Source organism: Pelodiscus sinensis, chromosome 4, assembly GCF_052426305.1.
Source record: "Pelodiscus sinensis isolate ZL-2025 chromosome 4, ASM5242630v1, whole genome shotgun sequence".
Classification (NCBI taxonomy): domain Eukaryota; kingdom Metazoa; phylum Chordata; order Testudines; family Trionychidae; genus Pelodiscus; species Pelodiscus sinensis.
The window spans coordinates 18,311,516-18,328,276 of NC_143055.1; the positions used below are offsets into that span (position 1 = coordinate 18,311,516).

The window sequence follows — 16,761 nt, forward strand, 5'->3', positions numbered from 1 at the left end:
ATAGATGAAATAAGATGTTCCCTGTCTTTTTCTCTATCCCTTTTTTAATGGATTTGCTTTTTTTGACTGTTGCTGTACATTCAGGGAATGTTTTGAGGGAACTATCTACAATGACTCCAAGATCTTTCTCTTGAGTACTTATAGCTAAATTAGTCCCCATCATGTATGTATAGTTGAAATAATTTTTTCCAATGTGCATTACTTTACATTTATCAAAATTAAATTTCATTTGCCATATGTTGCCCATTTAATTAGTTTTGTGAATTCTTTTTGAGGCTATTCACAGTCTGCTTTGGTCTTAACTATCTTGAGCGGTTTAGTATCATCTGCAAATTTTGCCACCTCACTGTTTACCCCTTACTCCTGATTATTTATAAAAGGGTTGAATAGGATTGGTCCCAGTACAGACCCTTAGGGGACACCACAAGTTACCTCTCTCAACTCTGAAAATGTACCATTTATTCCTACCCTTTGTTTCCTGTCTTTTAACCAGTTATCAATCTACGACAGGACCTTCCCTCTTATCCTATGACAACTTAATTACTTAAAAGCCTTTGGTGAAGGACCTTGTCAAAGGCTTTCTGGAAATCTTGGTACACTATATCTACTGGATCTCCCTTGTACACATGTTTGTTGACCCCCTTAAAAAACTCTGGTTGATTAGTAAGGCATGATTTCCCTTTACAGAAACCATATTGACTTTGCCCCCCAAAAATTATGTTCATCTATGTCTCTGACAATTTTATTCTTTACTATAGTTTCAACTAATTTGCCCAGTACTGACGTTGGACTCACCGGTCTGTAATTGCCAGGATCACCTGTAGAGCACTTTTTAAATATTGGCGTTATATAGCTACCTTCCGGTCATTAGGTACAGAAGCTGATTTAAAGGATAGGTTATAAACCACAGTTAATAGTTACATAATTTCACATTTGACTTCTTTCAGAAATCTTGGGTGAATACCATCTGGTCCTGGTGTCTTGTTACTGTTAAGTTTATCCATTTATTCCAAAACCTTCTCTAATGACATGTCAATCTAGAACAATTCCTCTGATTTGTCACCTAAAAAGAATGGCTCAGGTTTGGGAATCTCCCTAACATCCTCACCCGTGAAGACCGAAGCAAAGAATCATTTAGTTTCTCCACAAAGACTTTATCATCTTTGAGTGCTCCTTTAGCATCTTGATCGTCCAGGAGCCTCACTGGTTGTTTAGCAGGCTCTCTGCTTCAGATGTACTTTAAAAACATTTTGCTATTATTTTTTGAGTTTTTGACTAGCTGCTCTTCAAAGACCTTTTTTACTTTTCTTATATTTTTACACTTAATCTGACAGAGGTCATGCTTCTATTTTCCTCACTAGGATGTAACTTCCACTTTTTAAATTATGCCTTTTTATCTTTCACTGCTTCTTTTACTTGGTTGTTAAGCCACGGTGGCACTTTTTGATGTGTGTTTTTTAATTTGGGGTATACATTTGAATTGGGCCTCTATTATGGTGTCTTTGAAAAGTTTCCATGCAGCTTGCAGGGCTTTTACTTTTATCACTGGACATTTTAATTTCTGTTTAACTAACCGCCTCATTTTTGTGTGGTTCCCCATTCTGAAATTAAATGGCACAGCGTTGCTGCTGAGGTGCTTTTCCCACCACAGGGACATTGCATTATGGTCACTATTTCCAAGCGGTCCAATATTTACCTATTGGATGAGATCCCGTGCTCCATCTAGGACCAAATCAAGAATTGCCTCTCCCCTTGTGGGTTCCAGAACCAGTTGCTCCAAGAAGCAGCTATTTAAGGAATCAAGACATTTTATTTCTGCATCCTGTCATAAGAACATAAGAACGGCCGTACTGGGTCAGACCAAAGGTCCATCTAGCCCAGTATCCTGTCTACCGACAGTAGCCAGCACCAAGTGACCCAGAGAGGGTGGACCGAAGACAATGATCAAGCGATTTGTCTCCTGCCATCCCTCTCCAGCCTCTGACAGACAGAGGCCAAGGACACCATTTTATCCCCTGGCTAATAGCCTTTTATGAACCTAACCTCCATGAAATTATCTAGCTTCTCTTTAAACTCTATTATAGTCCTAGCCTTCACAGCCTCCTCTGGCAAGGAGTTCCCCACAGGTTGACTACATGCTGTATGAAGAAGAACTTTCTTTTATTAGTTTTAAACCTGCTCCCCATTAATTTTATTTGGTGTCCTCTAGTTCTTCTATTTAGGGAACTAATAAATAACTTTCTTTATCGGCCCTCTCCACACCACTCATGATTTTATAAACCTCTATCATATCCCCCCTCAGTCTCCTCTTTTCTAAACTGAAAAGTCCCAGTTGCTTTAACCTCTCCTCGTATGGGACCTGTTCCAAACCCCTAATCATTTTAGTTGCCCTTTTCTGAACCCTTTCCAAGGCCAAAATAACTTTTTTGAGGTGAGGAGACCACATCTGTACACAGTATTCAAGATGTGGGCGTACCATAGTTTTATACAGGGGCAGTAAGGGTACGTCTAAACTACATGCCTCTGTCGGCAGAGGCACGTAGATTTGTTTGTTCAGCAAAGGTAAATGAATCCGCGATTAAAATGATCGCGGCTTCATTTACATTTACATGGCTGCCGCGCTGAGCCGACAAACAGCTGATCAGCTGTTTGTCAGCTCGCTGCTAGTCTAGACGTTCCCCCTGTCGACATCAAAGCCCTTTGTCGGCAGCCCCGGTAAACCTCATTCCACGAGGATGGAGAGGGTCCAGAGAAGAGCAACAAGAATGATTAAAGGTCTAGAGAACATGACCTATGAAGGAGGTTGTGGAATCCCCATCTCTGGAGATATTTAAGAGTAGGTTAGATAAATGTCTATCAGGGATGGTCTAGACGGTATTTGGTCCTGCCATGGGGGTAGGGGACGGGACTCGATGACCTCTCAAGGTCTCTTCCAGTCCTAGTATTCTATGATTAAAGGCAAAAAAGCCCCAATCACGAAAATGGTGATCGGGGCTTTTTTGCGCAAAAGCGCGTCTAGATTGGCATGGATACTTTTCCGCAAAAAGTGCTTTTGCAGAAAAGCGTCCGTGCCAATCTAGATGCTCTTTTCCGCAAATGCTTTTAAAGGAAAACTTTTCCATTAAAAGCATTTGCGGAAAATCATGCCAGTCTAGACGTAGCCCGTACGTTGGACTCAGTACCAGAGTCATAAAGGGAGGTGAAGCAGGAGAACTCATCTAAAGATGAGAGTATGTTTAAAAAGGGGGCATTCTCCAGAGCTCAGCTCTAAGCAGAGGAGTTCATTAGTTCCGGAGACCAGTACGAGCCTGTTGGAGCCAACTCCTGAAGTACCATAGTTGGGATCTCCTCATACCCCAGAACTGCAGAGCACTTTCTTGCTACCATCTTCTCCAGAGGCATCTGAGACTGCAGGAGAGTTATTGAGTGTCTGGGTCCCACCATCCCTGCAGTTCAGGCATCTTGCCTGGCACAGGCGCTCAAGGCATTGCTGTTAATGGTTTCACCTCTGCACTATGTAGGTCCAATGGATTTGGCCATTAGCACATCATTTAAGATGTACCATCTAAGGGAAAGGTGCAAATGATCTCTCCAGCTCCCTTTCTTCAGAGTCTACACCTACCTCACCTAAACAAACATGGGGGGGGAGGTCCTAATCTTCACTGCTCTGCTGGAAGCAGTTCTGCGTTGGGATTCTGCATTGTCAACTCTACCTTTGAAGGCGACTTACCTTCCAGGGACCCAGAATCTATTGGCAGATTGCCTGGGTAGGTTATTTATCAATAGTGGTCCCTTCAGCCTGACATAGCAAGGTCCATTTTTCAACTCGGGAGAACTCCCAAATTGATCTGTTTGCAACAGAATTCTGTATGCTCCCAAGCAGCTTGCAGCCCAGTTTCATTGACAGACCTGACAGATGCCTTCCTGATGCTGTAATCGGAAGGTCTCCTTTATGCTTTTCCATTCACACTTCTCTACCCAAAGTTCTGTACAAGGTCAAGCAGGACTAGGACCATCTTGTACTGATTGCTCTAGCTTGGTCCCATCAGAACTGGTTTTCTGAGCTCTTAGACCCCACTGTCACTCCTACTTCCCACAGACTTGATTTCACAGAATCAAGGCTGCCTCCTTTACTCCAGTCTTCAGGCAGAGTCCTGCTATAGGGAAATTCGGGACGTGCTGCTGAATAGTAGAATACATTAACAAGGAGTACTTACCTGGCCCATACTGAAGGGGGGTTTCCCATACCTTGCTTCTAGTAAGCACATGTTGGACTACCTTCTGTCCCTAAAACACCAAAGGTTGTAAGTTAGCTCAAGCAGAGTGCACCTAGTGGCTGACTTCTTGCTGACCCTCTTCCCAAAGCTTCGTGGTCAGAAGAGCCTGAATCTTAGAAAAGCTTTAGCTTTTAATCTGGTATTGACTTTCAGGTGTTTCAGGACTTGGCTCAATTGTTCATTGCAGTTGCAGACAGATGTAAGGGCAATCCTGTATCCACTCAAAGGATCCTATTTTGGATAGCCAATTGTGTTCTCCTGTATTACTGTTTGGTTAATATGAAGATTTCAGATAAAGTGTTGGTTTATTCAGCTAGGCAAGATCCCAAAAAGGCTCCATGGCTTTTCTGGCTAACATTTCCATAGTATACTTGAAGAAGAACAAACTGTTTCTACTATAATGCATATTCTTTCACCCCTCTTTTTGAGCCTTTCCATGAGAAGGAAGAGAGGGGTATTAGAGACAACATGGCTTTTTATACCCATGTGTGGTACATGAGGCAACAGAAAGTGTTTGTGCTGCCCCAACAAGTACTACTAAGGTGAAACACTCTGACAGCTATACACTGGAGTGTATGAACTCATATATTAGAATGGACATGTGCAACACACCTCAAAGTACAAGTTATGGAAAAGCTAATAACCATTTCTTGTGTATTTCCCCCCATTTTTTGCTAGCCTGTGAAATGGCCCTGAGAGTTCCATGACAACCCATATAGCCTCCTTTAATCATAGTAAAATTACCTGTCAAGTGTAGTCCTCGTGTTAATGAGGCTAATTGAGTGGGCTGGAAGTGTCCCATACTTAGATTTTAATGACAATATAGTGTTGAATGTAAGGAAAGATAGTTTTATAACATGTTAACCAGTTCAGGGAATTTAGTTTTCTAATAATGTATTTTGTCACAAGGGATAAGTGTCAAGATAAAGTTGTAGAAACTGGCTTATGTGACAAACTGCCAATACTACTCATAAAGAGGCCATGTTGAGCTGGGAAGAGGGCTTGAGGAATCAAAACCAGATGCTAAAAGATAGAGAAGTATGAGGGAGCTGAGAAAAGAGAGGACCAGCACCTCAGGTCTTAAAGCCTGTGGGCCCAGCTAAACCCGCCCAACATTACTTGCAGCCAATGCCAGACCTGGAAGGGGGAGAAAAGGAAGGAGCCTGCCTCAGTTTGAGGATGCCTAGCAAGAAGGCAGGAGTGTGGTTTGAGGACCTAATTTGGACCCTGCCAGCAAAGCAGTCATGGGAGCAAATAATTCTCACCTCTCCCCCTCTTGACAAAAAAAAAGAGGGAAACCTATAGAGAAATCCTGAGTAAGAGGAATCTGGACATCTGGGGCCACACCCTAAACTTAAAGACTTGGATAAGGAGCAATCTTGGGCCCCTGGGACAGAAACCAAAAGGGAAAAGGGGCCAGTCTTCCCCTCCCTCCAACCCATTCAACAGTCTAGCCACTAGGGTACCCGGCTTTCAGGGACCTAGTCATGGTGGAGAATGCAAGCATTGAGCACTAGCCCTTGCTGAAGGAATGTCACACACACACACACACACACACACACACACACACACACACACACACACACACACACACAGAGCAGGTTTGAATGGAAATAAATGGAAATGGAACCACTGCTAAAGTATATGGCTGAGCAAAACACTCACCATCAGTAGCAACTGCAGCACCTCCTGCAGTAAATGGCCACACAGTAGCAACTAACTGATGTGCTAATTAGCAGCTGATATGGTCTAACACATGTCCTCCTGGGCCTATCAGGCTTGCTGAAATGGGGCCAGATGATGATCCAGAGGCTTTTCTGGAGACATTTGAATGGGTAGCCATGGTAGCCCAGTCAGCTCAAGAATAGTGAGTGATTGTGCTGGCCCAATACCTAAGTGTGGTAGCCCAAATTGCCTATCATGCCTTAGACCCCACCACAGCTCAGAATTATCCCCAGGATAAGGTAGCAATCCTCAATACTCTAGACCAGTGTTTTCAAAATAGTGTTCCGCGAAGTGAAAATAAGGGTTCCGTGAGAAAATTCCATTACGATAACATTTTATTATTTTTAAAAATTAATAATTAATACTTAATGCATATCAGTTTTTGAGTTTCATTTTTTTGTATACATTAAATGTGATTTTTGTTTTTAAATATGTGCAGTTAAACTAAATGTTGATCTTATGACCTTGTTTAGCATTCGTTTATTATTATCCTTACTTATTTGTAGTCTACTTTTTCAGCTCCATATATGAGACTGTTATTAGGGGTTCCGCAAAATTCTTTCACGTTTAAAAGGGTTCCGTAGCCAAATAAAATTGGGAAACACTGCTCTAGACATCTCAGAAAAGTTGTTCCATCAGTACTTCTGGGGGAAGCAACACTCATTGGCTGCCTGGCTCCATCTTGTCATCCAGAAACTTCATGTCTTCTGCTGGAGATGACTCAAGTCAGAGGCAAAGACAGAGGCACAAGTCACCAAGGAGATTTTGCTCAAACAGTTTCTCCAGATCCTACTCCCTGGGGGACAGAGTGGATCTTGCAGCAGCACTCTGAGATCATGGCTGATGCCATCCAACTTATGGAAAACTACCTAGCCACCAAGTCCCCAGGGAAAACACCTTCTTCAGGCCTGATTGTGACTGAGAGCCCCATGATCCTGACAGTTGGACCTACACTTAGACCTCAAGGCGGGGGGCAACTTCAGCATCTTCTCCCACGCCCTGGCCGTGGACTCGTGGGTTCAGGGGTACCCACATACCTTATCTCCATAGCCCCAAACTGTTTTCCAAGACCTCAGTTCAGGAGACCACAGATGCATCTATGACTAAAAAAGGACTACTACTCAGTCTGGAACCTGAGGAAACCTCCTACGATCAGAGGACCCATATGCTCAAGCAAGAAATCTCAAGTGCTAGCAATATGCAAATAATACACAGTACTATTTACTTGCCACCACCTATGATCACACCACTAGTACTAAAATGGCCCAGTACTTGAATAAGATTTGCTCTTGAATGAAGAGTAGCTGGTTGAAGCTAAACACAAGCAAGGCAGAAGTGAGACTGGTGGGCAGAGGAAAATAGCTTTAAGACTTGCAGCCACAGTACAGTGTCCATTTGTTGAAAATATGCACCCACAATTGGTCATGTCATAGTCTAGGAATAGTCTTAGATTCCATGGTAATACTGAGAGCAGCAAACATGGGTAAAACTTCTATCATCTCCACTTGACTAGGAGACTCCACACCATCCTGGCAGACAGGACTGGTCTACACTGTGCTGTAAGTGTATCTACGTTACACTAATTCAGTCATAAATAGCTCTCCCATTGACATAGGCTTTATAGCTCTCCCAGGGTATGTCTACACTACCCCGCTAGTTTGAACTAGCGGGGGTAATGTAGTCATGCGCAGTTGCAAATGAAGCCCGGGATTTGAATTTCCTGGGCTTCATTTGCATGAAACCAGACGGCGCCATTTTTAAATGCCAGCTAGTTCGAACCCCGTGCCGCGCGGCTACACGCGGCATGGAGTAGCTAGTTCGGATTAGGAAGCCTAATCCAAACTAGTTACTCCGTGCCGCGTGTAGCCGCGCGGCACGGGGTTCGAACTGCCGGCATTTAAAAATGGCGCCGGCCGGCTTCATGCAAATGAAGCCCAGGAAATTCAAATCCCGGGCTTCATTTGCAAGTACGGTATGCCTACATTACCCTCCTAGTTCGAATTAGTGTAGACATACCCTCAGGGAGGTAAAATACAGATGTTGACAGGAAAGCACTCTTCCGTTGACATAGCAATTTTTCACCAAACCCACTAACACGACACTGATTCATCTACTGATTTAGCTGGTAGTGTAGACATGGCCTGAGATCTGGTCTCAGTTATTTGTGCTTCAGAGTATCTGCTCAGCAACACAAGCTACCATAAAGATATAAAATCTGTCTTCTATCCACATGGCTTCCTATAAAATTTCAAATCACATCCACATACACATTGGCAGCACTTTATGGCATCACCATAGCATATTCAAAAGACCATCTAAAATTCTGGGACAAAGACCATGGTTGACAACTTTTCTCCTCCATCACAGTGGAGCTCTCAACAGCAAGAGTAAAACTATTCTGTGTAGAAGTGTTGCAATGTATGCATACCCCATCCTGTACAGACGTGGCTAGGAGGGGTGCATAGACACAATGGTTAACTGAAGGGACTTACCGCAGAGCAGCTTAGCCTAATAGCCAGAGCCAGTATAGCACTGTCAACAAGAGTCTGGTGGCCCAAGTAGGGTTTCTCAACTCAGGGCTCAGGCAGTGGTAGAGAGGTCCACCACTGGCTCAGCAGGGAATCCCGCCAAAACATGTTGAGTTCACCCAAATGGGGGATACCACTCACCCACCCTGGGTTGCTTCCTACCATAATCTGTGATGTGTCAGTCCATGAAGCCTCAGGATCTCCAGGTTCTTCAGCACAGGCCAGTCCCTGGTGCTTCCATCACACATCTTTTCTCTCTGGTGTTCCTTCTAGACTGAGCTGAGCTGCTTCCTTTTATACTGGCCCTGCACTTGGATCATGCTCGGTACAGCCAGAGGGGCTGGAATTCCTCCATCCACAGTGTGGTGTTAACCTTTTCTGCCTAGCGCAGGATATGCTGACCCCATCACAGGGTAAGAGAACCTTCTGTAGATATGGTCCGAGACTGTGGAAGGACCACCACAAACCTCACCACTTTCTGCTTCAAATACAAGGCACATTTCTTTAACCTTGTCTTCTGTCACATAAACACATAGCAGCATGTATATTTATATTAAAAAAACTACAAAAGAGATACTCCATTGCTCACTCTTCTCCCTCTGGGGCGAGGATGAAAAAACAAGCAACATGTGATAAATGTTTCGACACATTGCTTACTGCACAACTGGAAACTGCTCAAATACTATGGTGAAGAGTGCAATACAAAAATTGTATGTAATAAAACAAAGTACCTGACTAAATTGAGGCCTTAATCAATAAATAGGAGATCTTATAGCAATTGAGAGAGTAAGCCACGTGAAATCTGTGTTTTTGCCTTTTTTGCGCAAAACACATCTGAGCTGTCTACACTGGCCCTTTTGCATAAAAGCTTTTGCGCAAAAGGACTTTTGCCCGAATGGGAGCAGCATAGTATTTCCGCAAGAAGCACTGATTTCTTACATGAGATCGTCAGTGTTCTTGTGGAAATTCAAGCGGCCAGTGTAGACAGCTGGCAAGTTTTTCCCCAAAAGCAGCTGCTTTTGTGGAAAAACTTGCCAGTCTAGACACAGCCACAGTGTCTCTTAGTACCAGTGATGCCAATCTGCCTCTTGACACCAGTAACACTGAAGAGCGCGGCTGACTGAAGACAAGGCACTTGGTACCTGGACTGAAGTAGATGGTTCTAACGGAGAGTGGAGGGTTAATTCCAGCAAAAGACATTTAAGTCTGGCTGCCCAATTATTCTTGGAGTAGGGCTTAAAGACATGCTTCGTCTGTCACTTACTGAGACTTCCCTAGCCACCAAAGGCAGCTGTGATGAAGGTCACTGTTGGGCACTGCCTTACCACAAGAGTGGCAGGGCTTGAAACCCAGAGAATGTGGCTTAGCTCTGTAACTGTGTTCAGTACCCAGATTGGGCACTGGAGTATACAAATAACAAATTTTCAGAACATTAATTAAATTACATAGAATGTGAGATGGAAAATGTTGACATGCTAGATTAAAAGATGTACAGAGAGAAGGAAAGAGACCTCAAAGAATCATGTACAGCAGGAAGGAACTGAGGAGAATCAGGAGCATCTTGGCCCTTTATGCCTATATACAATGCACAAGGCAGCCAAGAGCGCTCATGCCACTCTGACAGGTACTGCCAAGGAAAAAGCACTCTGACAACTGTGGAGGGAGTGCAAAAACACCTACAGTGGAATAGACATGTGCAATCACTCAGGGAGGAATAGGAGCACACAGTTTTGCCTCCAGTTATCAAAGGCAGTCTCCCTGTCAAATGTAGAAGCTTAGACAGTTGCAGATATACTATTCTCTATATTCAGCAGAATGACTTGTTCCACAATTCACTAAATATCAGGGACATGAAATTTGACACCCCCCCCCCTCTCTCCTAAAATGCGTTTTGGACAAGTGTGGGGTAAAATGTTGAAGTCTGTGCCATTTTGCCCTGAAACAAACAGATTAGAGAAAAGAGCCACTGGAACTCTTAAACCAATGCTAATAATCTACGTGGCAGAAAAGCTGGAAATTGGTAGGTATTATTTGCTTACAGGGAAGTACCCCAAATGAGGGTTCATCTCATTTGACCCCTTTATGGAACAAAGACCAGCTGTCTCTTGGATCTTATTTAGGGACCCTTTGGAGGAGGGCTCTGAATCATAGGGTGCCCATAACTGACTCAGCAAATCATTTAAAGATGAGTACAGGCTGAACTTCTATAGTCTGGCACCTCAGGACCGTACCAATTCCAAACCAGAGTTTTCCGGACCATGGGAGATCAATATTGTCTAGCAGCATTACCAACACTTTCACCGCTTACTTGGCTCTTAAAAGATATTTAGGGGTGAACTAGAGCTAAATAATAGCACAGAACACTGAAAGCCAGGACTGGTAATTGTAAACAAAATTTATGGGACTGGAACCCCAGGAAACTTGGTCATTCCCATGTAAAGTAGACATCCAGCTAATTAAATCATTCTGGATTATGGAAGTCTCCAGACCACAGTTCTGGATTAGAGATGTTCAACCTGTAGTACAACAGAAATGACTGTGAAATTTAGAATCATAGAATCATAGAACTGGAAGAGACCTCAAGAGGTCATCAAATCCAGACCTCTGCCCTCAAGGCAGGATCAAGCACTATCTAGATTATCCATGACAAGTGTCTGGCTAACCTGCTCTTAAATATCTCCAGAGATGGAGAATCTATAACCACCCCTGCAGGCAATTTATTTCGGTGTTTAACCACTCTGACAGGAAGTTTTTTGTAATTTCCTACTTAAACCTCCCTTGCCGCAATTTAAGCCCATTGCTTCTTGTGCTATCCTCAGAGGCCAAAGAGAACAAGGTTTCTCCCTCCTCTTTGTAACACCCTTTTAGATACTTGAAAACTGCTATCATGTCCCCTTCTTCGTCTTCTCTTTTCTAAACTAAACCAAGCTCAATTATTTCAGTCTTCCCTTATGGCTCATGTTTTCTAGATCTTTAATCATTCTTGTTGCTCTTCTCTAGACCTCCAATTTCTGCACATCTTTCTTGAAATGTCTTGTTCAGAATTGGATACAATACTCCAATTGAGGCCTAATTAGCACAGCGTAGAGTGGAAGAATGACTTCTCATGTCTTGCTCACAACACTCCTGTTAATGCATCCCAGAATCGTGTTTGCTTTTTTTGTAATAGTGTCACACTGTTGACCACTAGTTAACCACTCTGACCCCTAAATTCTTTTCAGCAATACTCCTTCCTTGACAATCATTTCCCATTCTCTTTGTGTGAAATGATTGTTCCTTCCTTCATTTGATGTGGTAGATTTAGTGTTCAGTCCCACTAAAAAAAGATGCAAAATTCTTGAGAAGAACCTTTTGAGATTGTGGAAAGTTACATATGAAGTTACATCTAACATGTAGAAACTTCCAACAGGCAATTACAACCCTTCATTGGCCTGGCAAGTTGTTATTGTGGGGTTCATAAAAAGATTTAGCGATATTGTATCAGTCACCCAAAACTTCTGTAAAAACAATAAACCAGAAAGAGTGGTTTAGACTCAGGCTTGTCAAAAGGTCTTTCATAAAGCAATAAAAGGTTCTGTCTGAAAAGCAAGCTCTGACAAATCCTAATTTTAATAAAAGGTTTGAACAGTGTACAGAGGCATCCAAAACTGGATTAAAGGCAGTTCTAACACAAGCCAAGGAGAGTAACAAGAAACACCCCATTGCATTCATAAGTAAAAAATCTGACCCCCAATTAATAAAATTATTCTGTTGTAGAGTAAGAATACTGTGTGATTGTATGAACAGTCAAAAAGCTAAAATGTTATAATCAGTGAAACAGAAATTGTAGGGTATTAGCAGACCATTCTCTTTGTATGCTGTGGTCACAAAGACCAAAATATACCAACTTTAGGCTGTGGCAATGGAATCCAGCATTAGAGGAATATGAGACAGAGGCCATGTACATGAAGAGGAAAGAAAATGTGATAGCTAACAACCTGTCCAGGAAAGAGCACTCAAAACTGACACTTGAAGAATAGCCAGCAACTGGCCCTACTGTGTTAATGCCAGATAGGAGGGTTCATTGTTCTTCTAAGCAGCATATGCCTCAGACCTGACAAACCCACTACACAGAATATATCACATTTCATTTAGCCGTGAAAGGTAGCATGTGAAGTCTACTAAAAGCTTGTAACTTATTACTTATTCATACTCATAATCATTGTAAGCTATATTTATAGGTAAATATTTAAGGAATAATAAATATAATATATAAAAATCTATGTTATTATGTTCATAGAAGCCCTTGTCATGTTTACAGGTGATGTACAAATACAAAACAATAGGACAGCCATGGTCCCATACAGTTTATTTACAGGGCCAAATCCTGGGTTGTTTTGATTCTATGAAAAGTCCTGTTGAATTATTTGAGGTTATTACCACAATTGAGATTTTTTTTAAAACAAAAATCCCAATATCATATAGAAACATTCCAACAAAGCTTTGATATTTTGCAAACCTCTGTTCTCTGCTTTTATCTGAAATTCTATCTGACCTCATACCACAGCATTATGAAAGACCAGGATTCATTTCTTTTCCCCCCATGTTTGTCTTCAAAGCTTCTTTCTATTAGAACTAATAATAGAATCTTAGGGTTGGAAGAGACCTCAGGAGGTCATCGAGTCCAACCTCCTGCTAAAAGCAAGACCAATCCCAACTAAATCATCCCAGCCAAGGCTTTGTCAAGATGCGACTGTGACCAGGTGCGACCCAGTCAGGGGGCCCCTCCTAGGTTCCCTGTCCTGGACGACTCTTATGTCCCTTATTCGTCCGTCCACCGCACCCACAGTTCAGTCTTACAATGGCTTCCTTAGCCGGTAGCTTGGTGGGCCAGAGGACAGTTTCTCCTCTGGCTCACTCAACACGCCCTTCTTCGAGGTTACAGGATGGAGAGGGGGGCCCAGGCTCAACCTCACTCATGGGCCCCAGCCCAGGGCCCTAATGACACGGACCTCCAGCGGTCCCGTCCAGCTGGCGAGGATCTCTGCCGAAACTCGCCAGCCCACGGGCTCCGAAACACCCTGCCCTGCTTCCTCTCCCCCGCTGACGCTTTGCCTTCTGCTCCTCTAGGGTCTCAGTTGCTCTCAGCAGGTTTCACTTTGGGACCCGGTTGCCTCACCAGAGCCCTGTAGGCCACTCTCCACTCCGGGTGAGCCTTCCCCTCTGTCCGGCGGTGGGTGGCTTTAAACCCCGCGCCACCGTGGCACCCAGCATGATGCCGCCTGGACATCCCGAGGGCGGCTCTGCCCCCCTCCTGTCACATCTGAGCTGCGTCAGGGCAGTGGTGCCTGCCGCAGCAAGGCACTCCGTGGCCCATAAGCACTCGATGCAATGCCGGTGCCCCATCCCCCGCACGGCAACCAGAGTGCTCACAGAGGGGGTTACAGTGTGGGGCTGCGGAGCCCCATCACAGGGACTTAAAAACCTCTGGGGATGGAGATTCTACCACCTCTCAGGATAACCTATTCTAATGCTTCACCAGCCTCCTACTGAAATAGTTTTCCCAATATCCAACCTAGACCTCCCACTGCATTGAGACCATTGCTCCTCATTCTACCATCTGTCACTACTGAGAACAGCCTCTCTCCATCCTTTATGGAACTCCCCGTCAGGTAGTTGAAGGCTGCTATCCAATCCCACCTCACTCTTCTCTTCTGCAGACTAAATAAACCCAAATCTCTCAGCCTCTCCTCATTAAGCCTGTAGCAGTGCTTGGGATTCTTTTGTCCTAAGTGCAGAACTCTGCATTTGTCCTAGTTGAACCTCATTAGATTTCTTTTGGTCCAATCCTCCAAACCTCACTCTGGACCCTATCCCTACCCTCTAGCATATTTATCTCTCTCCTTAGCTTAGTGTCATCCACAAACTTGCTGAGGTTGCAATCCATCTCCTCATCCAAGTCATTAATAAAGACATTAAACAAAACCGGCCCCAGAACCAATCCTTGAGGCACTCCACTTGATGTTGATCATCAACTAGACATCAAGCTGTTGATCACTACCCATTGAGCAGGAAGATCTAGCCAGCTTTGTATCCACCTTACAGTCCATTATCTAATCTATACTTTCTTAACTTGCTGGCAAGAATAGTGTTTAGTGACTTTCTGCACCAACAGTTATATCTTTTATGACTAAAAATTCACATATATTCTTCTTCTTAGTGGTAGGTAAGAATCTGGAGATTGTCCTGTTATATTGCCCAATTGTGCAGTTATATTTACAAAAGTAAATTGTGATGCATTAGCTTTTGATTCCATTCTATAAGATATTTCCATTTTATAAAATATAAATATAATCAATAATATAAATAAACATTGCCTGCTGAGAAGCAAAACTTGTTCATATATACACTTTGTTTCATTAGTGGTGTCCTGACTATAATAATTTCCCTTAATACAGCGTTTCTCAAACTGTGGGATATGACCCCTGGGGGGGGTCGCGACCAACTTCAGGGGGGGTCACAGTTGGATTCAGGTTTTTTGGGGGGTTAGGGTGCCGGGCTGGGTGGGAGCGGAGCGCACACTGCTCTGGCCCACCTGACTAACAGAGACCGGCAGCTTGCCATGTCATGCTTCCCCTACAAGCTTCCAGCTGAGGTAATGGAACGGCGGCAGAAGCAGACACTTTAAAAAGTAAGATTCTTCCTCCATGCCTGGATCAGTGGGGGGATGGGGGAGATTTGATTGGAGTGCGGCTCTAGACGCTGAGGATGCCTGGCTCAGGGGGAACGGAGGAGTGCACTGGGATGGGGGGTGCTACGGGAGCCTGATTCAGGGGGAGAGGGAAGTGCACTGGGATGGGGGAGCACTGGGGGGGGCCTGCCTCAGGGGGCGGAGAGAGTGCACTGGGATGGGGGGGCCTGGCTCGGGGGAAGGGTGGGTGTAGCCCCAAACTGGACAAAGTGGTGCAACTTTTGCTTTACAACTTTGGTGGGGGGGGGGTCACACAAATTCAATTAGCATTTTAGAGGGTCGTGGTATCACAAAGTTTGATAACCCCTGCCCTAATACATTGAATGTGCTAGTAATTTGCATAAACTTTACACAATACATTCAAAATAAGTAAAGAGATGATTAGTGGACTCAATTTTTTTGAATCTTGAACATCTAATGATTTCAAATGAAATCGTGGGTCCTCATGTCTGATGACCAAACACAGTAGATATGGATAGATTTACACAGAAATCTGCCTGGGCACAAAAATATAAACAAAAAATTTGCAGGGAATATATAAAGCACAAGCTGAATGGAATAATGTGAAAGAAAAGTCACAGTTAAAATACAGATGCAATTTTTCATATTACCTGGAATAAGAAAGAATAAAATCCCAGAAATGCCTTCATTTCAGCTACTTCTATGATAGAATGAAAAATACTGTATGGTTCGCTTACTAACCTGGCTGTTAAAGTTGGAGAAATGGCAACAGAGGTAAAAATCTCAACCATGGCCATTTTACAAAGGTCAGCTGCAGATCCTACAAAAGAATGTGATCTGTATTTAATATAAAATATGTGGAAAGCTCTTTAGTCCTCTGAACTGCCCAAAATGACAGCAGGTCTGAAACTGACGTCATAAAGTTCACGAAGAACAAGCTCGGTATTACCAAAGACACAAAAATATTAATAAATACTGTTGTCAAAGGTATGAATTCACCTTACAAATCTTTAATTTTGATATGGGATCATAGGAATTGCCAGATTAGACCAGACCAATGGTCAAGTACCAGTGGCTAGTACTAGCTCTTTCAGGAGAGGAAGATGTAAGAAAGCCTTAAGTAAGCAGTTATGCAATAGTCTACTCCCCTAAGAAATTTTTTTTCTGTGCTATCATTAAAGGTTGGCTTATACCCTGAAGCATAAATTATCCAAAATATGCATATACACAAACTGCAAAAGCGTGTGTGTGTGAGAGAGAAAAAGTTTATTAACTTATGAACTTTGATTTCTTTTTGTCATGAATAATAGCCTAAATAACCTAGAATTTAGTTTTGGTAAGGCAGTTCAATGAGGTAAAGCTATATTAAATCCATGGACTAGAGTTTGAAAGAATGGCATAAGCTCAGTTAAGAAAGTTGAGCTATGGAATGGCTAGTAAGTCAATTTTCTTTAAAAATAATCATGTCAAAGCCAATGACAACCACTTTGGATTGGCACACCTACATGCCTTACACTATTAATGCCATAACAAATGTTGC

General features: G+C 43.2%; 1 protein-coding gene across 1 annotated transcript in view; it reads right to left on the reverse strand.

The window, feature by feature from the left end:
- The window catches only part of POLN (DNA polymerase nu), a 159,046-nt gene that overhangs the window by 25,123 nt on the left and 117,162 nt on the right, over positions 1-16,761 (reverse strand). Inside the window, exon 19 of the mRNA XM_089777777.1 lies at positions 15,963-16,041. Coding sequence (XP_089633903.1) covers positions 15,963-16,041 — 79 coding nt within the window. The remainder of the gene's footprint in view (positions 1-15,962; positions 16,042-16,761) is intronic.